At 40.9% G+C, this 24,972-nt stretch overlaps 1 protein-coding gene across 16 annotated transcripts in view; it reads right to left on the bottom strand.

The window, feature by feature from the left end:
* Positions 1–24,972, bottom strand: part of DOCK9 (dedicator of cytokinesis 9) — a 285,850-nt gene that overhangs the window by 123,501 nt on the left and 137,377 nt on the right. For all 16 annotated transcript variants that reach the window (XR_009697557.1, XM_061171127.1, XM_061171131.1 and 13 more), the window contains exons 3-9: positions 17,636–17,725; positions 14,130–14,212; positions 12,364–12,433; positions 10,497–10,592; positions 9,360–9,494; positions 3,930–4,104; positions 2,935–3,002 (exon numbers count right to left, since the gene is read on the bottom strand). Coding sequence is in view for 15 of the 16 variants with exons in the window: in XM_061171127.1 (XP_061027110.1) it covers positions 2,935–3,002; positions 3,930–4,104; positions 9,360–9,494; positions 10,497–10,592; positions 12,364–12,433; positions 14,130–14,212; positions 17,636–17,725 (717 nt within the window). In the remaining variant the exon portion in view is untranslated. The remainder of the gene's footprint in view (positions 1–2,934; positions 3,003–3,929; positions 4,105–9,359; positions 9,495–10,496; positions 10,593–12,363; positions 12,434–14,129; positions 14,213–17,635; positions 17,726–24,972) is intronic.

Here is a 24,972-nt window from a genome sequence, read left to right as displayed (position 1 = left end):
CACATCTTAATTTTCTTTTTTTTTCTCTTCGAAAAATTACCTTCTGCACTTTTTCTACCTTCTTAAATTAAAATGGTTTAAAAACACTTGAGAGCTGGGGGAAAAAAAAACAACTGTTAAGTCCCTTATAACGCTGCACTTTTTAGGTTCTGACCATGACCCACAGTAAGAAATACATTTACATCACAACCCAACACACAAATACACAAACACACTCACTCTCTTTCTACATATATATATCAACATATGATATATGCATGATATACACATATATCTTTTTTTTTAATAAATTTATTTATTTTATTTATTTTTATTTTTGGCTGTGTTGGGTCTTCGTTGCTGCGTGCAGGCTTTCTCTTGTTGTGGCGGGCGGGGGCTACTCTTCGTTGCGGTGCACGGGCTCCTCATTGCGGTGGCTTCTCTTGTTGCGGAGCACGGGCTCTAGGCGTGAGGGCTTCAGTAGTTGCAGCACGCGGGCTCAGTAGTTGTGGCTCGCGGGCTCTAGAGCACAGGCTCAGTAGTTGTGGTGCCAGGGCTTAGTTGCTCTGCAGCATGTGGGATCTTCCTGGACCAGGGCTCGAACCCGTGTCCCCTGCATTGGCAGGCGGATTCTTAACCACTGCGCCACCAGGGAAGCCCTACACATATATCTTAAATAATATCTATCATTATTAAAGGCAGTACACTTTAATATCCTCTATTCAATTCTATCCATTTTTTTATTCTGGGTCACATAATGTTGAGCTAAAGAAGCCTGACACAAAGAGTACATATGTATGATTCCACTTTTCGGAAGGTCTAGAATAGTCAAAACTAATCTACAGTCATAGAGGTCAAAACAATGAGAATGTCAGCTGGGAGGGAGGATACAAGACAGTCTGCTAAGGTGCTGGAGATGTTCGTTGATATGGATGGGGGTTATGTGGGTGTACAAATGTGAAATCCATCAAGCTATACAATTAGGGCCTGAGCATTTTACTCTATGTAAGTTCTACTTCAATAAAAAAAGAAGAAAAAATTTTAAAGTAAATGAGAAATGGAGATTGAAACCAATTAATTTAATTTAATTTGATTTAACCAATTTAATTACTTTTTACCAACTAAAATAGCTTCAGCTCACTTGGTCATTACCCACCAGTTTGAAAAACAGCTTCAAATATGTTTTATAAATATGTATATATATATTTTAAAAGAATAAATATGTTGATATATATCTCCTTAGGTCTTAGGATCAAGGAATTCTGAAGGCCAGGTAGTAGTAGGCAGTGAGAGAAGAAAGGAAGGCACAATTCCTGTACGTCTTCACAAGAAAAAAAACATTTCTAATTAATCAACATTAAGCTCAAATAATATGAGTCTTCTCCTAGGTATCCACTGTGTTCACCCAGTAAGTATAGAAAGTTAACTTTTTAAATTCTAGATTGCACTACATATATTATGTTTCAACAGACATTTTGCTTTGAGAAATCATGAACCTCAAAACATAACAAAAAAGCGAATCTCAATGCAAAATATGACACACAGAAGTTCGTAACATGAAAGCACAAACACACAAGCTAAACTCTTCCCAGCCTAGAAGGAGGTTACAATGGCAGCACTAAGATTAGCTTTAATAGGCAGGTACTAAAAAGATACTGTGGTAACAGTCAAGTGCTAAAGAAAAACAATGCTCTAAAGTCCTAGCCAGGGAGGGAGATTTTATATTTTAGAACAGCTATGTTGTCTTAAAGTAAAGGTCAATGTTGAATGCTAGTCTACTTATAATGGTATATAGATAAACCATGTTTTCTATTACAGTGTTTAAGATACGGGTGTGTAGCGGCTCTATTTCACTGTATTCACACACACACACACAAAAGAATAGAAAGGCAATAACAGTAAGAATATAGAGGGCCAAAGAAGACAAGGATATTTCTCTCATTTAAAAAGAATTATTCAGAGATGCACACAAGGAGGCAAGTACAAGGATATTCATTGTAGCATTGTTTGTAATAGAAAAAATTGGAAATAATAGAACTGCTAAAATAAAATGCTTACACAATGCAATAAAGGGTATGAATTAGATCTATATACCAACTTGGATGGATCTCAAAAACAAGGCTAATTTAAAAATAAAAGCAAGTGCAGAATAATATGTTAGCATTTATATAATATGTTAAACGTACAAAACACAGCCACATATTATTATGATAGATATATTGGTAAATATACGAAAATCAAATGGAAGTATTTCCAGAAAACTCATAATAGTGGTTGTCTCTAGTTGAGGTTGTGGGGGAAGAAGGGAATGGAGTACAGATGATGTTTAAAAAAGAATTTCAAGTATAACTGGTATTTTTATTTCTTTAAAAAATGTTGAAGCTGAAAAGACAACACAGTAACAGGTGTTGAATCTGGGTGGTGGGAATATGGTTGTTTTGAGCTTCATGCTTTTCAGTAACTTTTTGAGTTTCTCAAGATTATAAAAAACAGGTATAACTTTTTTTTTTTTTTTTTTCATTCAGACGGACCCGGGTAAAATTCATATAACTCAGGCAACCCTCTTTGGTTCAGTAACAAGATTATTACTTATCCATCCTTTTTGGAATTGTCTCTATTAACTTGAATAGGGGAAGCGTATGTGTGAACATAGTAAGTAACATGTTACTATGGAAACATTTACCTGTGCACCTTGGTTATTTCTTCAATACTTCTAATGTGGTATTAAATATTATGTGGGGAAAACAAAGAATAACAAAAAGAGAATACTTTGTAAGGCACTTTCTGGAAAACAGACTCAAATCCGACTTAAGTCAGCAATGTATTTCACCTCACCAAATACTGAAGTCAAAAAATAGCAATAACTACAACATGATTTTAATAATTTACTATAATGTATTTGTTAATCATTTCAATATCATTCTATGAAGAGCAGAAGATTTAAGATGATGTTACCTTGGCAAGTTCAGGCAGGTAGCTATCTAAACCGGAAACGGAACCTTCTAATTTGCTTTGTTCATCATCTAAAAACAGCAAAACAGATTACCTAAGTCACTCATAGTTGAAAGCATTTTATTTAAAACAGGAGGAGTCTCTTATGTGCCCTTTAACACAGTGGTTTTCAACTCTGGATACCCAACAGAAACACCTCAGAGCTTTTAAAAAATGCTGATGCCAGGCCCAGTGGTGAGAGCTGAACATTTGATGGCTGGAGCAGCACGGACAGTGTCTAACCAGAACTGTCAAGAGCTATGGACAGCAGCCCACATGGCCACACCCACCAGGCACCAGCCCAGGCCAACTAAACCAGAATCTCTGGTGGGACAAAGGAAACAGTACTTGTTAAAAGTTTCCAGGGACTTCTAAGGCACAGCCAGAGTTGGGAATCACCTGTCCAAGGCCCTGAAATAAAACATGAATTGTTAAGAACATAGCCAGATTTTCCCAACCAATTTAATCTGTGGCTTCTGCCCATCCTAACTTTCACTTGAAAATTCCAAAGGATATGATTAATGATAACAATAAAAACTATAATTAGTATTTGAAGTGCCGACTCTATGCCAGGTGCTTGAGATACATTATCTTGTTTAATCTTCCTATCAACCAGCAAGTTCCGTTTTTATTCCCATTTTACAAGAGAGTAATCCAAGGCTCTGAAAACGTTAAGTGGCTCGCCCAAGGTCTCACAGCTGAAAAATGGTATTGCTGGGACTTGAACTCAGGTATTCCTTTCTGCCTCCAAAGCTGTGATTCTTCTCATTATACAAATGATGTCAGGGTAGGACATTCTACTGGGACAAAATCTTTGCTGACAGGTTATCTGTAAGGAGCTCACGTCTGTCCCACCTCCATGTACCTGTGCAGTAATCTGGCTACTTCCTGTGCCCTCTGGCAAAAGAGAAGACACCCGCAGAGTGTGCATGCAGCTGGGGAAAGCAATACCTGCCTACCTTCATGCGAGTCTCCGTTTCGCTTTTCTTGCATTGCAGCTTCAAAGTTGAGCTGGAGAATCTTGTTCAGAGTTGTGATCCACTCTTCCATTTCCACTTCACTGTCTGCTGCCAAAAGGTAACTACTTTTGTCCTGCATCTTGAGCTCAAAAGCAAAACGCCTGACTTTGTTGTTCTGAAACAGAAAAAGGGTAAAGAGACACATGTTAGAAGAACTGGAACAGCCTTAAAAATTCTTCTCTTTATTATCTGCTGATGGGTACTCTCATGGCCATTTCGGACCAAGTTATTTAAAAAGGCAAGCCCCTTCCCAATAAACCCCCATCCGTATCCACCTTCCCTGAATTATTTTCTTCATGGCTTTATTTTCCCATCTGACACATTACACATTTTACATATTTATTTGTTGTCTGTCCCATCCAATGAAATGGAAGCTCTTCAGAGCAGAGATTTCTTTCGTTCAATGCTACGTCCCTATTTCTAGAACACTGCTTGGCAAATAATAGGCTCTTGAAAAATATCTGAATGAATGAAATTTCATTGAAAATTTTCAGTTCCTCTAGCTCCTATCTTTTTTAATGAAGTAGTATGTGGTATCACATTTTAAAAGCAAACCATTATCTATCAATATGTCTGATTTCCTTACCTGGAACTTTCTCGTCATTTATGAGGCCCAAAAGGTATTTAGACACCATGTCTACCTTCCTCCAGCTTCCCTCATGCCTCCAGCTTTTATGCCTGTGAAAGGGTATCTTACTCAAAGTATAAAAACCTCAGTCCATGTGCATTAAATGACGAAGGATGAATGTACACGAGGCCAGGGTTTCTCCACTTTGGCACTACTGACGCTTGGGGCCGGTAACTGATATGGGGACCGTCCTGTGCACCGTAGCCTGTTTAGAAGCAGCCTGGCCTTACTCCTTAGATGTCAGTAGCATAGCCCCCCAGTTGTGAAGATCAAAACATGTCTTCAGATATTATCAAACATCCCCTGGGGGGTAAAATCGCCCTGGTGACTGCACTAGATAGAGGTTCAGCTCCAAGGAACATGACACAAGACTTCTGGTAGTTACAGGCCGAGGGACGTGACATCACAAACTCCCACCAATGTGCGGCGTCCGAGCAGAGCCCTCGCCCACTAAAATTCTAGCTGGTTAGCCGCAGTCCCTGAGGGGGCTCTCAGCGAATGTCTCGGGGACAGGGTCGCCCTCCCAAAGTCGCCTCTGTGACCTCTGCAGCATGGTTCTCAGGAGAGAACTGCTCCCAGCAGCGCATGCAGACCACGGTGCACAGGCCTCACACCTCACTTCACAGCAAGAGTCAGAGAAAGGGTCAAAGGCCAGATATGAAAGGAGTTCTCTCCCCTGCACTCCTCACCTACTCATTACTATGAAGATAAGTTACAAGTAGGGTGAGCATTAGGCCTTGATTCTGAATTATTCCTCTTTCTGAGTCTCAGTTTCCTTATCTGCAAAATAAGTGTAATCAACTTCAAGGTTCTAAAATACTTTTAGGGCTCAAGATTCGTAACTGGATTCTTTTCAGGTCTATTTTTAAATTTTAGTATAGGCATTTCTTTGAACTCACAGCATTAATCAACTAATTTTTTTTACAATGTCCGAAAGCAATATTAAAAAAAAAAACCTGAAATACTTAAGCCACAACTTTTGGAGGTGAGCTTACAAACAGATGTGGAGATAAAAGCAAATTATTTAAACATGCTGAAGCCTTAGACACAATTCATTAAATGTAAACACCGTCAGCCACACCTGCAAAAAGAACATGAAGGAAGGGATGGCCACCGAAGTCAGAACCTTTGATTCCGAAATGTATTCCAGAGACTGAGTGATCGGGGACTCCGTACTGTAAATCATCTATACTCTGCTGAAGACAGGCAACAAAACTCTTATAAAACAAAAGTAATTACTGCTACTTTCCAAATGAGGTTGCCAAATATATTTAGTTTTGCTTTAAACATTTTTTTAAAGTCAGTGCCAGAAAACTCAACTAAAATGTAACTGAAAAGGTCTCTCAGCTTAAGAATACAAATGAAACTCCCACTTGGGAATCCCAGACAAGAAGTTACTTCACTGTCATTGACAATTCGCTCTGGTACTCCTTCCTTTATGCTGTGAATAAACATACTTTGATATAATTTGGTTTCTACAGTGGCAGCTTTCAGCTGAGTTTGGGTTACAAGCTGAGAGTGCCATGTACCAATTAGCTGTTGATGCAAAAATAATTCTCAATGAATATTAAGTGGTGCTATCACCTTGATCTAGGGTTTGGTCCTGCACAATGTTTTTGGGGTTTTTTTGTTGTTGTTTTTAAATTAGTCACCAGTAACTAAAAATACCAAGATTTAACTAAAATTTTGTATTTCTGGTTTTCTTGAACCAGATGATCTGGCAGCCCTGAGCTGGCAGTGCCACCCAGCACATCAGCTGCCCCTTTAAACGGGACCACTTGTGCTCCAGTTTGTCACAGTCCCCAGCATTCCCTATCGCTTTACACCCAGGCCTCTTCTTTCACTTAATTTATCTGCTTGGCCCCTGTAGCCATCTGAGTTTGGACCCCCAACTTCCATGCTGACCATGATGAAGCAACAAGGTCCGGACTTATTCTCCCAACATAACTACTAGAAATAACTGCGCAAAATAGAGGAAACAACTGTTTTTAGGTATTTTGCAACCATCAGGGCAGCCCTGTGATCCCTGATAGAAAGGAAATAGATGAGGTAAGCCCTACCATCACCTCATCACTTTCTGCCTGGAGGCCATATCTGGACCCAGGAAGGTGAGCCTGAACAGAGTCCAACAGTCTTGCTAACTGAGGAGGCTGCCCAGAGTTCAGAAGACCCAGGTGGCGAGAACATGCAGGACAGAGTCTCCAGAACAAGAACAGACTTCTCAGCACAAATAGATAACAGAGATCTAAACTTAGTAAAAACTCATTCATTACATGTTTATTCTCTCCTTATGTCATGCTTTAACAAAAAAGCTTACCAAAAAAATCAAAATCAAGACACAATAACCTAAATTTCAGGTCACCATAGATAAGCGATAAGGAGAAGATTGTGAAGAATAGGGAATAGCATAAGACTCCAAAACAACACAAGCATCTAGAAGACAATGGAATGCCTTCAAATTCTAAGGTAAATTTCATCTAACTCTCAAAAAATTAAGATCTTACACATGATTTCCAGGAAGCTCCTGGAGGATGTGTTCCTCCAAAACAAGAAAGGAAAATGAGAAAGAAGACGACATAGGATCCTGGAAACAAGGAATCGGACACAGGCAGGACAGCAAAGGGAATTTCCAGGATGGTGACTGTGCAGAGGCTGAGGAAGCAGTCAGTCCAGCTTAGAGCAGGAAGGAGGGCTGCAGGAGCTAAAATCCTCTCCAGCATCACATAATGTCCACAACTAATGAATGAAGAGAAGCGAACACTCCTTATCTAGCAATATGGAGGCAAATCCCAAGAAAAAAAACAGTGGAAAAAGTTGAAAATGACCATTTCAGGGAGTGGGGAGTAGGTGAAGTGAGGTGATGCTGGCAGGACTGTGCCTTTAGTGCTACCTCTCTGTATTGTTTGACATTTAAACCAGATGAATGTATTATTTGGATGAAAATGCAATTTAATTTTAAGTAAGCATGTGAATGCATAAGCAAATATACCTGAGGGTCAAACCAGAGCTGTGTCTCTAACCTTAGTCACATTGGCCCCACAAAACAACCTTTCTTAGAGACCCGAGCTTTGGGCTAATGTCATCGGCGAACACTGAGCCATTTTAAGGAAGAATTCTCTGATAACGGTGACTGCGTCTGTTGTGAGGAGCCGTCAAGAAGATTGTTCATTAATCACACAGTGCCCTCTGTATGAGGGCCCCCAAGAGAAACGTCTGAATGGGCTTCATTCTGAGATCACTCGGGCAGCTTCTGACTAATTGGACTGTTTGTATCTACAGACACTGTGCAACTGAACGGGTCTCCAAGCTAGAAAGCGTAGAGCCTGGTTTGTCACCCACCATAGTGGGTGTTAGGTCTTTAAAATACACGCTTTTTCCTGAACTTAATCCCACTTCATCTCCTCCCTACCCTGACTCCTTTCACACCACTTTAAATTTATATTAGCCTGAGTTTTATGTATCCTTGTAAATTGCTGCCTTAGATCTTCCTGGAAAACGGGAGGGAAGTGGATGAATGGATGGATGGACGGACGAACAGACAGATGGGGAAACTGCCAACCTGCTTTCAAAGGCAATTCTACAAAGGCATGGCAGAAGGCACACCAAACTGGTAATGGTAGCTCTTTGAGAAAGGGAGAGATGGGGGTCAACAGGGACTTCCGCACTACCTGTACTGTCTAACATTTCATAATACAAATACATTCATGTATCATGTATAATTAAAATAATTTTTAAGACTAACTCTACAACTGTAACAGCACTATGATAACAAACCCTAACCCCAACCCTAATATTGGCTGAATGCTTACCATGTGCCAGCACTGTTCTAAGCTCTTTACATGTATTGATTAATCCTTTCCATAACCGTATTCAGTACTATCATTATCCCTATTTAACAAATGAGGAACCTGAGGCACAGAGAAGTTGAAAAATATCTCCAAGGTTATAGAGCTGTAAGTGGTAGAGCAGGGATCTGAACTCAGTCTGAATCTGAAACCCAGTCTCTTGGCCAATATACTACTGTGCCATTGATACTATGATGATAAAAGTCATCACAGAGATGCTAAGAACTGTTCCGAATATTTCCAAGTTAACTCATCCAATCCTCTTACCCTATTAAGGAAATATTATCATTATCTGAATTTTGCATGTGAAGAAACTTCAGTTAATAGCCAGTCCAAGGTCACACAGTTAAAAAGTAGCTGAGGACTTCCCTGGTGGCGCAGTGGTTAAGAATCCGCCTGCTAATGCAGGGGACACGGGTTCAAACCCTGGTCTGGGAAGATCCCGCATGCCGCGGAGCAACGAAGCCCGTGCGCCACAACTACTGAGCCTGCGCTCTAGAGCCTGCGTGCCTAGAGCCCGTGCACCGCAACGAAGAGTAGCCCCCGCTCGCCGCAACTAGAGAAAGCCCGCGTGCAGCAATGAAGACCCAATGCAGCCGAAAATAAATAAACAAATAAATAAATTTATATTAAAAAAAAAAGTAGCTGAGCCAGGTTTTAAACATAAAAACTCATATGCAGAGCACTCGGGCCTCCTACAACATAATTCTGCCTGTGTGTTGTACCCACTATCTTCTAAAATGATGAAAAACAAGCCTTTAACTCATTTTTAAGTCTGCTATTTTACTTCTACCACGAATATTGCCATTTTTTGAAGTGTTTGCTTAAATCTGCTAATTCATAGATGGTACTTTTACAAATGAGAAAACTCAACGATAAAACTCGTTTCATATTTACCTGAACCACACCCATACAGGAATCCAGAAATATTGATCCTTTTGGTTCCTTGGAGATCTTTTCATCTTTATAAAAATTCAAATTGTAGGACCCATCACCAAGTTGAATCAAGTGGAAAAATCGTCTTTTAAACGACTGAGAGAAAAATACACACATAATTATGGTTTCAAGATGAAAACAGACACAATCTCTCTCAATAACTCTCAAGTACACCCTATGTAAAAACCATTTCAGTTCTCTCCAAAACAAATCTAATTCTGGCCAGCGCCCCAGGTAACTGGGTGAGTTAAGACTCTCCCTCACATCTAATAATTTTACTGAATTTAAATTCTGTGGAGTTGGTTCACTAAGCATTCCTGGGTCATTTTTCTCACCCACAGAATCAGAGATTTTTACATAACCACCCAGAAGTGGTGCAGTGAATTCTAATTTGGGATGGAGCTCAGTCTAATTTGGGATGGAGCTCAGAAGGATGGAAACTTTCTCAAATCCCCAGGGTGTCTTGCTCACACAGAGTAGGAACTGTTCTCTGCCTCACGGAACTGGACGATTTTCCAGCCTCAGGATTACAACAATCAGCATTTCCCCTGATTTAACTTTTATCCCCTGCCCATCCTACCTCACTTCCATTGTTTCTCTTTATTATTAATTCTGGCCTTTCACTGGTCCTACTTCTCTCCTGAATAGTTTTTACACTAGTTTTACTTTTCTCTTGACAACCCCCTTCCAATTTAACCATTTTCCCTTTAGTCCTTGATTTTCGCTTTTCTTGATTTTGTTGCAGGAAGACCTCCATGAAAGTGCTTAGGTGTAGCCCCTCTGTGATGTTCTACGAGGTACCAAGTATCCCTTTTGTAGTCAATACGGAGAAGAAAGGCTGTAAGGCGACTGCACCTTCACACCAGCCTTACGATGATCTCATCACGCTGGTGGTTGGAGGGTGACAAGGGGAGCGGGTGGAAATGGGGCTGTACCAGTGGGGGTCGATCACCGATCACCAGGGAGGCATCTCACTAACCAGACAATGTCACTTTTGTCAGGAAAAACAGCATGCCCATTCATCTTGAGCACCATTCCCAAGACCCACAGGAAAAAAAGGGCTTAGTAAGGGGAAAGCAGGGTGATGGGCCTCCTTACCCTCATGGTCACGCTTATTGCACTGTTCATGTTGCCTTTGTACAGCCATCCATGCTTGGTGATCCCACCCTTCTGAGAGCCGAGGGAAGCAGCATCCTAGGAGACAAGTGCAACACCACAATCACTCTCCCGTTATCACTGACGGGAAATGCACTCAATTCATACCAGGTTGCTCCTCGCCCCTTTACTGGAGTAACCATCTGGCACTAACACCTATTGTGTCCACTTATCAATAAAAGAGGGGGAACAAGCCTAAATTTCTGCAAACTCTAGTCCATTAAAAAGCAAAGCTTGTTCTAGTCCAAGTTTTTTTTTTCCCCCCAAGTATTTTAAGTGTTTAACGAGCCACAAAAAGTACATACCATACTTAAGCACTCAAGTTGTAAGGTCTCGCCTGGTTTGATGAAAAATGTTTTCACATTACACTCCCATATAGTTGGAGGACAAAAGCAAATTCCTGGAAAACTTCCCAGATGCTTAGTTCAGGGAAAGGTGAATAAGAAAGGAAGGAAATATGAGGCAGGCAATAAAGAAAGCAGAGATAAAATGCTGGGGCAACAGAAAAGAGGGAAAGAGAGGCAAGACCACAACAGGGAGAGAGGAAAGGAGAAGAGAGAAAAGTGAAGGGCAACAGCTAGAAAAGTAAAGAAACATGTTTCCTCAAGTTCTGACCCGAACACTGAGATCTGGGTTTAAAGGCATGGGGCTGCCAGCTGCTGCTATAAATAAGTCAGGCTTATATTTGCACATATAATAAGCAGACAGACAGATGAAATATACACACACACAAATACACAATGTGGCAAATCTTCCACCACATCCTGACCCCCGCCCCTTCCTCACCCTAAGATCTCTGCCTTGTGCCTCTTTGCCCCCTAAGACTGTGTCCAGTACACACTTGAGTAGGCGCCTTAGGAAGAGAGGACTACACTGTCAGGTCACCCAGCTCACACCTCCTGAGGACCAGTCTAATTATGATGTTTATTTTTGTAATCAAGTAGACAACCGCAGAAAGACCTGTCTTACGCTTTGTCTGAGACCACCTCAATTTTGATATTGGTGGTTTTACTGTTGTTATTATTAGTGATAACAGAAGTAACTTATCTGTCTAGGATTTTACAGTTTGGTGTGCGCTCTTATGTGCATTATTTCAATCGGTCCTCCTCTTACTATTAATCAGCACCAAGTTTTTAATATCTTATTTTTCATTTTGAATGACCACTTACTCTTCCCAGAATATTTTTAAAGTGGTTTCTAAAATAATTTGGTACCATGGACACTGTTAACACTCACAATTAGGCATCTAATACTGAGTAGGGAAGAATAAGTAATGTGGAGATGGGCAGCACTAACTTTTTATTAGGTTTTCCTTGCTCAGTGTACACGGTCACCTTAATGCCCAGCTCTCTTTATACACTTCTCTGGCCATAACGGTCCCTCCAATAGTAGGGGGAGTGGGCTTGTTAAATTCAGAGGTTCTGGGTACTATCTACTCAAAGCCCTCACTGAAGAAACAGCCATTTAAAATCTACTGGCTGCCAGTTTGTTTCAAATAGCCTGCTGAAAAACAACCTAAACTTAGGATCTAAGTAATCTTGATCTTTTAACAATGTAGCCAAATCTTGTCCAGGACTTTGAAAATGATCTCAGAACAAATAAACAAGGACCAGAGGAACAGGCAATGCTAAGCAGTCAAGTTGAAACAGAGACCTTATTTCAATCAATCAAACAATACATTTTTTAAAATTCCTCCCCTGTTTCGAGAAACATTCCAATTCCTGTTTTGGCTAGATGTTGGTAATTTTCCAATGAATCTTCTAAATCTGTGAACTAAATCAATTCTTAGATCTGTAAGCAAGCATCCTACCTCATCTTTGTCCACCTCCTCATCAACTTCATAGACATGAACTGGAAGTTTATCCAACTTGGCCACTTTGCTTTAAAAAGAAGAAAGAATCTTGTTTTATAATTACCTAATCTATGAAGAGATGCTGCATTTCTTCCCCCATCAAAGGAACCAGCATTTAACAAATCCAAAGCTGGCCCACTTGGCCAAAGAATAAAAACAATAGATGAAGTTGCTTTTCAAAGTGGGTGATCCAAGAGTTAGAGAGCTCCCAAAAGCTAGGCAGACAAGACGGCACGGCTTGTTGGGAGTTATGTAGATTAAAAATGGGAAAGTGTATTAATAAATAAACACATGGTAGAATAACTTTTAATACGAAGTTTAAATGAGGTCACTCCATTTGAAGTGACTGGAAACCACAGTCTTAATGACGATGGTATTAACAACAAAAACAGGACAATAACGATACCAGTCATTAAACAGTTATTATGTGCTAGGCACTGTGCTGTACTTCACATGTGTTACCTCCTTTAGTCCTTTAGATGGTGGGGACTGGTGCTAAGATCACTTAATAGATGAGGACACTAAGGCTTACAGAGGGCAGAGTAAGTAGATGATGCAGGCCAACTACAGAATCTATGTTCTTAATCACTGTTACAACCTTCGTCTCCTTCTCATCACACAATTGAAATTCTTATTAACGCCAAGAGGTAAAATCCACCAGCAGTAAAACTATATCGTATAAAATACACTGTATCCCCCAGTCGGTTCTCTTTCAGTCATGAGAAGAGCATGAACAAACCTATCAGTGAAGATAGCTTTACCAACCAAACAGGAAGAATTAAGTCCCCAAATAAGTACTGGGTACATACAGAAGTAAGGAGCATACCCATCTGGAGAAGACAATGCTGGAAGGGAGTGTTCTCAGCCGAGGTTTAAAAAGAGGCAATTGGGAAGTTGGCTGGACACTCTTAAGGAGTGGCTGAACCACACAAAAAGAAAAAACAAACAACTAGGTCCACTGAGAATAGTATAAACAGTTCAAACTCACAGATGCAACAAACCCTAAGAAAAATTTATTAATAGGGTCTCAATTAAAATTTTCATTGGCAACGGTTACTTTTGAAACACAATCCATCATTATTTGCTTTCAATTTTCACAATAAACTAAAATCTGCCAGCTGTGTTATTTCAGGATGTACCATTTTATAACAGATACCCTCTCAAGGCAAGACCTATCTATACCTGGTTTACTTTAACTACTGCTCATCAATCTAAACACACTTGCTGTTGGTATATTTTAGAATGAGTTAATACTTTAAAGGAGGTAAAGAAATTTGGGAAAATGCTTGTTCTTTGATGTACATTTTTTAAATATAAAATTTGTTCAATATAAAATGCTTTTCATGTCTTTTCAAAGTATTCTTTTTAAGATAAAACACACCTCAGCATATTTCAATACACTTACATTTTGTTTTCTGTTTCTCATTGAAAAAAATCTCACCTGTTTTTGTTTTATCAGTGGTACCCTGAGCAGAATCACTGAACATAATTAAACCATCCATGTGTTTATTACCATCTACCAATTCCCAGAGTACTAGGTTTGAGTACTATTAACAAATACCCTGTAAACAATAGCTAACCCATATACACACAAACCATCTAGAAATATTTCCTCTAATCACTCTGATTGCATGTGAAGTTACACATCTCCCTAGGCATTTCAAGTACAAAGAACTTTCCCTGTGTGTATAACCCCATCTTGTGTGGTCTGATCATTTACTCACTTTGGAAGCTGTCGAAACTCTCCTGAGTAATCTTCATATTTGTAGTTCACAAGATGCCAGTCAGAGTTATAGGTTTTGATGCACTATTTGGGGGGAGAGGGGAGCATAAAAAAAAAAGCATAAGAGAAAAAGAAAAAAGACATGTGATGACTTTTGGAGAACATTTGGGAAAGTTTATGAATGCACACCCACACCAACATCAAAAAAATTCTTTCCCCTCAACCCTCTCATGCCTGAAATGCCACCAGTAGAGGTTCCTATGAAGCTTAAGAACCACTGAAACGTTACACTTGGGAGAGGGGTCATTTAAGTCATCGTCATTCATGATCCAAGAGCAGATGTTACAAGGAGACAAACCTCACCTCCTCTTGCTGCATTTACATAACAATGTGCTGTTTCTGACTTAAAACCACTTGGTTCCTAAGAAGTCACGTGGGCTTCTAGAAGAACATGAAAGTAAATGGAAAGTGTGAACCTAAAGATACTTTCATAGTATTTACTAATATTAAAACTTGCTCATTAGTCAATATTACATACATTTGCCCTCAGATTTTCATTTTATTTATAAGGGACAGTGTGAGCTAATTAGGAAGAAAGATTTAGATTCCAATTCACAGTGGCACCATGACCTCTTCACGTGTACATGTGTGCATGCATGTGTACAAATGTACAAAGTATGGAGCAGTCCATTGCCCGGATTCCACAGTGACACCAACCTACGCGGACTGCATTAAACTACCTCGCTATCTGACAAGCTTGACCAACCAGCACCGTGTCTTTCATTCATCTGTCCAGGAGGATCCACTGAGTACTGTGTAGAGTCTTAAGATTATAAGGTCTCCTCCACCAGATCTTCAAATATGAATGAGTCAAAATCAACAGCTGAAGCATTTGATTTATTTACCATCAGCGAACTTGCTTTTCCGTATGGACAGCTCTTGACTACACGTATATAGATATCAGTGTGGCAAAAAATGAATGCATAAAGTGAAAACATAGGTAGTTAAATGTATTAGTCGTACCTAGTTGACTTGACTCTGGCTGTAACATCATGAACAAAGTCTCTATTCTGTTTACTTCACTTCGTTGTTTATACTGTGAACCTTTTTATCTATTTCATACTTCATGCCCGAAGGCTTTCTGAAGCAAAACCCCAAGGTCATGAAAGTAACTACAGCTAATGCCTCTCGTGCCAGGCTCTACACTAAGCACTCTTTTGGCAAGGTTGTGAACGGAAGGTAGAGTAAGTTTTTTATATTATCATTCTGAGGTGGAATAAAGAGCAGAGAAGGGTTAAAAACAAAGTCAGATGTGGGAGCTGAACAACTTTTCAATTTCTTTGCTATGTAGTTACAAATGTTTTTAAATACCATTTTATTCTTATAAATGCTTTTTTTTTTTTTTTTAATTTCAAAGCATTTTCACATTTAGAACATCAGACATCCACACTCAAAATCACATTCCAAAACCAGTATGACTTCAGAATTATCTGTAGGTTTGGGTTTTCCCATCCTATCCCTGGGTCCATTAGCACAGCTAAGTCAGGTCAGACTATGTATGACACAGTCTTGTGGACATGCTCCTATTATCTTTGTTCTGGTTTTTCACCAAGCCCTTCAACTAAAGTCATACCACCAAAGTCTCTTGTAGGACATTAAACCTATTCCGAAGTATAAAATGTACCTGCCCAATTAAAAATAAATAAATAAGTATACACTTGTACATAATCAGTGCATTTGTGAACAGAACACCTGAGTGCCCAGATTTTTAATATCTTAGGGAAAATGGGTAAGAAAGATAATTACAATGTTTAAATATTTTAAATTATAAGGAACTGCAAAAAACACAGTTAACCAGGTTAAGTAACTAGCGTCACTCATTTAATAAGCCATTGTTGACCACCCACAAGGCAGGCACAGGCTAAATTCCAAGGCAGGCTCACAGAACAAGGCAAGCAACCCGCACCCCTCTGGAGGTGTAGAAAGTCTAGGAGACAAGGGGTTCAATCAGAAATCAGTATCCAGGGAACTGCATCTCTAAAGAGACAGGGATCTGACTGGGCTGATTTCATGACTGACCTTTAAAACTTGTGAAATTCAATAATATTTTGAAGTTATACTGGAAGGTTTTTGAAGTTTTGTTTTGTTTTGTTTAAAGGCATTAGGTCATCCTCCTGTGGACAAGAGTACGGGGCGGAAGTGCTGTTGCACTCCACCCTGGTGGAAGGGGCCCAAGAGGGTGTAGCTATGCTGGCTCCTGCCCCACAGGGTGAAGTCGCTATTGCCCAACCTGCAGTGATGAAAGAACTTAATGGAGAGTTGTCCCTCAAACATAATATTTTTTTAAAGAAATTGGGAGAACTGAATTAGTAATTAACAATTTTACTATATGCCTTAAAACAAGGATCAACAAATTTTTTTCTGCAAAAGGCCAGATAGCAAATATTTTCAGCTTTGAGGGACACACTGTCTCCATTGCAGCCATTGGTGTCTGAGCTGTAATGTGAAGTAGTCACAGGCATATGTGAGAGAGCAAATGGGTGCAGCTGTGCCGCAATGTACCTTTCTTTACAAAAACAGGCTGCAGGACAGTTCGCCTAATGTCCTGCTTTAAAATAAACATTTGAGACTCTGTAAACATATTTGGCTGCGTTTGTCTTGCGTTAATATTACGAATAGAGTGGCAAAGGAGGTAAGACAAGAAGTTACCTTTTCAGAATGATAAGAGAACACACTTCAAAAATTTTACCTATACATTCAAGTTTTCAAAAATCTCAGTGAAACTAAATGTTGTTATTGTAATGGGCCTTCGCTTAGAACAGCATAGCTTCCTTGTAGTGGGCAAATTTATTGATGGGCATATTTAGCTCCTAAATATCAACTAGAAAAATGGGGATAAAAATACACTATTTTTTAAATGAAGGAGCACTTCAAGAAACAAAATTAAAACACCTAACTCGTTCATCCTATCTAAAGGCACCTGGAGGAAGAAACAAAACCTCAAGACAGAAAAAGCAAGCAATCTCAAAGCAATAATTTTTCTTTCCTCCTTAACAAAAGTGTCGTTTTCTGTATGTTCAAACAAAAGTAATAATAATCATATATTGATCAGGGATAGTTACGCTCTGCTCATTGTTACCTGGTACTTCATGAATATTGAACTAATCTTGATAATAAATTACAAGTATAAACATATAAATGAAGTCAATGAATACATAAATGCATGTGTTGAGTCTCCATTAAAAACAATATCAAAGTCTGCTAGGTGTCCAGTGAGTTCATTCACAAGTTACTCCTTATTCTAAGGCTATGAGATAAGTTTTGCAGAATTCATGTTTTGTCATCAAATTGACCCCTGTTGACATTTCTGTCCAAGTTTCAGACTCTGAAAACTTCATATTTTCTATTCTAACTTCCATCATAAAAATATAATTACCTCTTTGACACCTTCTTGAAAATATCACTGAAATCTTTAAAAGGGGAGGAGGCATAGAAGAAATACATTACCTCTGTAACAAATAAGCTCTGAGCTTCCTGCTGTGCGTTGGCAGGGATGGTGGAGCATACGTACCGCCCCTGTCGTCTCAGGATGGCCGTCTGTGAAGGAAGCACCAGGACACGACTCGGTTAAGTGAAGACGGAAAGGCGCCAGCCTCCCAGGGCAGTGGGGCCCTTCCCCTTCCTCTGCAGTCGCACCCCGTGGACCCCAGACTCCAGCTGGCTCCTTAAACTTCAAAAGGTGGGGGCAGTGGCTCCCAAGTCCTTCTGGATCACGGGCCCAAGGACCCCTCCAGGCAGGAAAGAGGCCCCTTTCAGAGACCCTAACACTCCCCCACCCCACGTGCTTGATCTAGTCCCACTACGTTGCCTCTTACTTGCCTGGATTGTGGCAGTTTTAAAACTGTGGTAAAACAGACATAACATTCACCATTTGAACCATTTTTAAGTGTACAGTTCAGGGGCATTAAGTACATTCACATTGTTGTACATCCATCTCTTAACTGCCTTTTACAACTTTTCTTATTCACTGCCACATCCCCAGTGGGACCCATAGCAGGTCCTTAATATCTGTTGACTGAATCTATGACTGTGAACACTACCTTCCCTCCTATAACTGAGAACTGCTCCTGTTTCATGAGGCTTAAATGCTTATTCTAAATAATAAAATGTCTCATGACTTTAGGCAGCAACACATCTACCCTAACTAACACTGTAGTGTAGGGACTGTAGTGTCAATTCGAGTTAACTAGGCCTTGGGCTTCAGGAAGGAAATGTTCTAGATTTTTTCTCCCATGGACTGTAATCCTTGGATACTATTAACAGATCATAGTTATAAAAACAGCACACAAGAAACCAGCTTGTTGACAGAATCTATCCCATTGGTTCCTGAGGCTAATTACTAAGCTGGGATCTCCCAGCATCTGTCCCATCTGTTTTTCTTCTTCCTAAGATTGGAGGAAATTTGGGGTCAGATCTGTGGTCCCTCCTCCTACAGCACAGGGGAAGAACTCCAGGGCAAACATTTTTTAATAATCTTATTTCCTGCCCGTATTGTCTCCCTGTTGTGTCTGCTTCACCTGTCTTTACTCTTTGCTTGCACTGTGTCCATCTTTGAAAGCAATCTTAAATCCTACTTTTAGAATAAGGCTTCCTTATTCTAAAGGAAGAGAAGGAAGGAACTCTGTTCCCTACCAAAGTCCTTCACAGGTGAATTATTGATTCATTCAGCCTCCTCCACGAGGGCTTTCAACACCCTGGCTCTTGGCTTCTTTGTGAAAGTCACAAATGGTGACCCTTATTACACACCTGGTTCCATGAAATGCCATAGAGATGAATGACAGTAGGCACTGGAGGCATAATCTATTCAAAAAGCTTCAAAGTAAAACATTGATTGTAAGAGACTGTCGAAACTGTTAAGAATCATGGGCTTCCCTGGTGGCGCAGTGGTTGAGAATCTGCCTGCCAGTGCAGGGGACACGTGTTCGAGCCCTGGTCTGGGAAGATCCCACATGCCGTGGAGCAGCTAGGCCCGTGAGCCACAGCTGCTGAGCCTGCGCGTCTGGAGCCTGTGCTCCGCAACAAGAGAGGCCGCGATAGTGAGAGGCCCGCGCACCGCAATGAAGAGTGGCCCCCGCTTGCCACAACTAGGGAAAGCCCTCGTACAGAAACGAAGACCCAACACAGCTAAAAAAAATAAATAAATAATAAAAATAAGTAAATTAAAAACAACAACAACAACAAACAAAAAAACAAACAAAAAAAACTGTTAAGAATCAGGTATACCAGTAAAGAGGAATTAAGAAATTATGTATAATTCAAAGAAGGACACATTCTATACCTCCACTTACTGCGTCCTTATCTTGATTTATTTGGGTTTATCAAAATTTTTTGAAACTAATTATCATACTTTTAAAATGTTCATGAAATGGCTCAGGTCAAGAAATAGGACTATTTCTTGTGCACTATTTCTTCACGTGCACTGAGGCAAAGATGCTTAAGCTACACTGTACAGGATGAGTACAAGTTGTGTTTAGTACGAAAAGGAAGAGAAATGTGAAGATAAGCCTACCCTTAGAAAGTTAAAATAACAAAATCAAGTCATAATAGACGAGATTAGCTTTTTGCATACACATAAAAAGCAAACCCATTAAGTCCTAGAATTAAAAAAATATACGCCAAAGAAAAAACTGCCTAAAACTCTAATTAAGCTTGAATTAAACATCTCTAAAACTGCACCAACCTATAGCCTAGTCAATGGTTTTAACTAGGGAAAGAGCCAACAGAAAGAACAGGGCTTGTGTGACCAAAGCAATTCTGTCAATGTCTTTGTCACCATTTAATAGGAAAGGCTGGGTGGGATCCATCAGGCTGTGACCCACTGGGGGACTCCTGGACTTGGCTCCAATGAGGAGTCACTGTTTGATGTCACCAGTTGCCAAGGTCTTTCCTCTTGTTCCCTCTGCTTTGAGTTTAGCCTCACCAACCCACTTGTTTATTGTAATTCCCATTTCGACTCTTCCTAATCAGAGAACACACAGCCAATGAATGTATTCTGATCTGCTTATTAATTCTAGTTCTCAATGCACATTATTAAATGGTATTCTGGTTTGTTTAACTTCTCCATATATTTTATGTATTAAAAGTCACATTCAGGTAATAGTATACTGTATGTCAAATCGATTCACATTACATTTCTGTAGCTTTATTTATCTGGCTTATAACAATGTCCAAATCAATACCTGCAGATTTATACTCAATGAACACTAAAGCTTTTCTCAAATATGAGCTTAATTTTCTTTTTCATGGTTGTGATATTCTTTCCTACTTTCCTATTAACTAAAATCATATTCCTGCTAAAAGATGGGTCTGTGTCCACCTTATATAAATCATCATCAAGGCGGACATTCAAAGAACATCAGTCCCATCCCTTTGTTTGGAAATAAATTACTTCCATTCTATTAAAAAAGCTGTACATCTGCAAGGGGTAGGGGGAAAAAAGCAGTGCACACTATGAAGCGTGATTAAGATCTGAAAATTAAATCTAAACATAGCTAGCATCTCAAACATCCTTTGGGATATAAATCTCACAGTACAAAATACAATTTAAAAATAAAAGCCTTCTTCTAGCAACTATAATAGATTCAATTATTTTCAGTCAATATTGTTTCTTAGGTTAAACACTGGCAGTGCTTGACGCACAGAAATCCTTAATTACCTTGGCCAAGTATGGGCGTGAGTCTTATGAGGCCTTCCACAAAATTTTAGGACTAATTGAAAAGGTAACTTAGGACTGCAAAAGGAGGAGAAAAAGGTGAAGTCCTCTTCTAAAGGACTTATATAATGATGCATGGACACCTGAAAGCCTAGGCCAATCTTTATGGGACTTTTTTTTTTTTAAAGGAATGAACTGATGAAATGCAGAGGTGCCCCCAGATCCGAATATAAAGGGTACAATTTATGACTATCTCCAAGTCTAGTTAGGATGACAAATTTCAAATAGAGCCTTTTTTATTTTAAAAACTTTTTTTTTCCTCTTGGTTGAAATGATTCCCTCCAAAAACTGGGGTCACTTTAATGGCTATGAGCCGTAGTCAGGAATGTGGGATGCTCAGCCCAGGGAAGCAGGGTCCCTAAAGGGAACATACAGAGGTACCACGTTTCTTCACCTGGGCACAACCCCGGGAGCTTCCGGGCATTTCCTGCCCCTCTTCTTCACCACTCACTGCTCTTCCCTGATGGCCTGCTGTGGCCCTGTTTCTTTAGCTTTAACTTGGAATCCCTCTTACTAATGAATTTCCTGCCCCCAACCTGGCCAGGGCTCTGTCTTTCCTCCGTAGGGTGCTGGCTAACGCGCTACCTTGACCCCACTGAAGCTGGGATACCAAGAAGCTCATGTTTCAAACCACAAGCAATGTGAAGCACATAATTTAATTAAACTTCCTATGGAAGAATCTGAGAAGTGATCTTGGAAAGAGGTTGGACTTGAGAGCCAGGAAACCTGAGTTCTCATCTGAGCTCTGCCTCTAATTAGCTGTGTAATCTTGGAGGAAAGTTTTAACTTTCCACATCCAGAATTTTCTAGGATCTCTAGGTTTCCTTTGTGGTTTAAAAACTCCATAGTTCCATGGAATTCTAAGTCTCTCTCTCTCACAAGTGGTTTATTATCTGCGTGCTACGGAATTGCTTTGTGAGAAACTAAAGACTTAAAAGACATCCAGAAAAAAGAATACTCTGTATCTTTTTTGATTTATAGTCATATTACCCCACTTACTTTTTTAATGAAAGGAATTGTTTTAATGTGTTTTTATGAAAGGAATTGGATTAAAAGGAGGGAAGATTCACTGTGTAGACTTAAATACAGGCGTTAGTATTAACGAAGATGTTCTTTTGTGTCATCATTTCTTTATTTTTCTAATCCTCTCAACTCATAAGGCACCAGATTTTTTTTATTAATCACTTTACAATGGGCATTAAACTATAACAAAACAACCCTCTTAATTCCTGGTGGGAAGTATGCATATCTACTGGGTGTCTAAAATATCATATTTTATAGGACTTACAATTCAGACATTGAAACAAAAGGCCCACCCTTCCCCTGGGACACAGGAACAATGAGCTGGAGACAATATCCCAGAGAAGTGGGTGGGCTGTAACCTGAGCCAGCCGTGCGGATCTACAAGGACTCTCCCCATCTCTCCTGTTCTAAGGAGCACTGGGCAGGGAGTGTCCGCTCTCAGACAGAAAACAAACATCACGGGCAGCCCAGGAGGGAGTGCGAGCTCAGAGATGGCTGCTCCTCGGGTGTCCTAAGCAGAACAACTCCGAAGGAAGGCGAGGCCAAAGTGCACCAGCTGAGACACAGAAGAGGTGAAGAGGGTTCTCCTCAGTAATCGGTCAGTAGGTATGGCTGCAGAACAGAGAGAGAGAAGGGATTCCTAGGCTCCTGCCATCTTACCTCTAAGATGGGCCTTGAGGCCTGGGGAGTGAGGGTAGGAGGGGCCAAGGCACAGTGAAGGGAGGCAAGTGGATGTGGCAGAAATCAAAGCCCAGGCGGTCTGGGTAAGACTGAGCTCTCAGGCGGGCATCCCTCGGGCATGGCCCATCTCCCTCGCTAAAGAGTAAGCCCTGGGTTGAATTTTTATTGTGCTCAGCTGTGCCAAGTGGATTTTCAACTGCTCCCGGCTAGACAGACGGCTCTCAACACCTCCATCCTCTGTCTCTAGGTCCCTCTGAATCTGCTGGAAATGCCCCCTTGGATGCATGTCTGTACATTAAACGTTTTGTATCCCGCGCAGTATTAAACCTCACTTTAGACAAGGCTGGGAACTTTGCTGCAACTTACTGAGCACAGCAGTAATGGAACCTTTCCAAATATCTGGCAGATGCATTTGTTTCAGAGCAGATGACTCGCTTTTGAGAGGATTCAGTTCCAAGCTAGGCTGGAAACTGAAATCCACACAGGGCGTTCCCCGCATCTCACTGCAGAGATCAGACCCACAGTGTTCCATGAAGATCAGACAAGTCCATTTCCAGGGAACCGGTTTCCTGAGGATTCTCAATGTTTAATGCACTAATAATCAAGAAAACAAACAAGGCATGGGACAAGACAAGGGTCCAGAGAAAGATGTCCACTTAGGTTTCTGGAGGGACTTAATAAAAAACAATTCCCGAGAAACTAAAACATTATAAGGACAGAGCCTAATACGGGCAGAGAAACGGACATCTCTCTGCCTCTCTCTGACAGCTCTTCACTAGCCCCTGCCGGGTGCCCAGGTTTCCATCTTTAACTGTCTCTCTCTCTTCCCTCAACAGCATCACCCTGTGACGTCAAGGACTTTCCTTGCTGTACATCCCCATGACAACACACTGATTTATGGGGCTCTTGTGTGAACCTCAGTGTGCCACCCTCCCTGACGGGGATGTCTGCCTTCCATCACCCAGCCCTCTGCACAGCTGCCAGTCATCTTTCTGAAACTCTTATCAATAGCGTCATGCCTCAGCTTAAATTCTTTCAAGGACCCCCACCACCACTGCCATGAGAATGAAGTCCAGACTCCTCAGCATGGCCTCCTTTGGTGACCCGCGGTACTGACTTTTCTGGACTCCTCTCCTGCCCGTCTCTGACCCTCCAGCACGTGGGCTACTTCTGACTCCCTAATGTAGCAGCCCCTGTGCCTGGCTGTGGGGCTGCTCACTCCCACCTCCTGCAGCACACAGCACACGCGCAGTTCTGCGGAAATTACTCAGAAACCTTGCTGCATCGCCTACCAGACTCAAGAACCTCAGACTGTGCTAGTCATCTTTCCTTCTCCAGCACCCTTCATAACATCTGGCCTAACATGAATGTCTGAATGAATGGGCAGTCGGGATTTTTAAATGGAATCACTTGGGGCTCCGAATGAGACAGTGTCTTAGCAACTGGTGAGACATCAGGTAGCTCTGTCACTGCATAGTGTCCTGTTTCCTAAAGTGTCATATATGTACATTCATAAATGTCAGTAGACCTTTGACAGTCATAAAAATTTCATTCTGCTACCTTGAAAACCCCCCATATTATGTATTACATAACAGCTTGGTCAAATGCAGGAAATTATAACTAAATAAGTTAAATGTTCAAAACCCTTAATGACCAGACTCATCAATTGGAGGGGGGAGGTGTTCGGTATTACAGAGAAGCTGGTTTTTTTTTTTTAATAAATTTATTTATTTTTGGCTGCGTTGGGTCTTCGTTGCTGCATGCGGGCTTTCTCTAGTTGTGGCGAGCGGGGGCTACTCTTCGTCACAGTGCGCGGGCTTCTCGTTGCGGTGGCTTCCCTTGTTGTGGAGCACGGGCTCTAGGTGCGCGGGCTTCGGTAGTTGTGCCACGTGGGCTCAGTAGTTGTGGCTCACGGGCTCTAGAGCGCAGGCTCAGTAGTTGTGGCTCACGGACTTAGTTGCTCCACGGCATGTGGGATCTTCCCGGACCAGGGCTCGAACCCGTGTCCCCTGCATTGGTAGGCGGATTCTTAACTACTGCGCCACCAGGGAAGTCCCTCTAATCACTTCTTAAATATCACTGCAAAGGTGAGGACGGGGGTGGCTATCCAGAAAACCAGGAGAGGCCTTGCAGCCACCTGAGTGGACACGTGGCAGGTCCAGCTTCCCCATGAGTAAGGGGCTCAGCCTGCGCCACATCATATGACTTTGCAACTAAAAATTGCCATCCTCAAAAATAAAACGATGTTACCTAGAGGAGAGGAAGAAGACTCCACTAAGCATCCTGGTCACTCAGCTCCCTCCCTGCTACCCGGCGGACATCAGCCAGAGTGTACAAAGAGCCTCCTTGAATGGTGGTATCTCTTTGG

This window comes from Eubalaena glacialis, chromosome 16, assembly GCF_028564815.1.
Source record: "Eubalaena glacialis isolate mEubGla1 chromosome 16, mEubGla1.1.hap2.+ XY, whole genome shotgun sequence".
Lineage (NCBI taxonomy): Eukaryota > Metazoa > Chordata > Mammalia > Artiodactyla > Balaenidae > Eubalaena > Eubalaena glacialis.
This window is presented reverse-complemented; position numbering and strand designations above follow the sequence as displayed.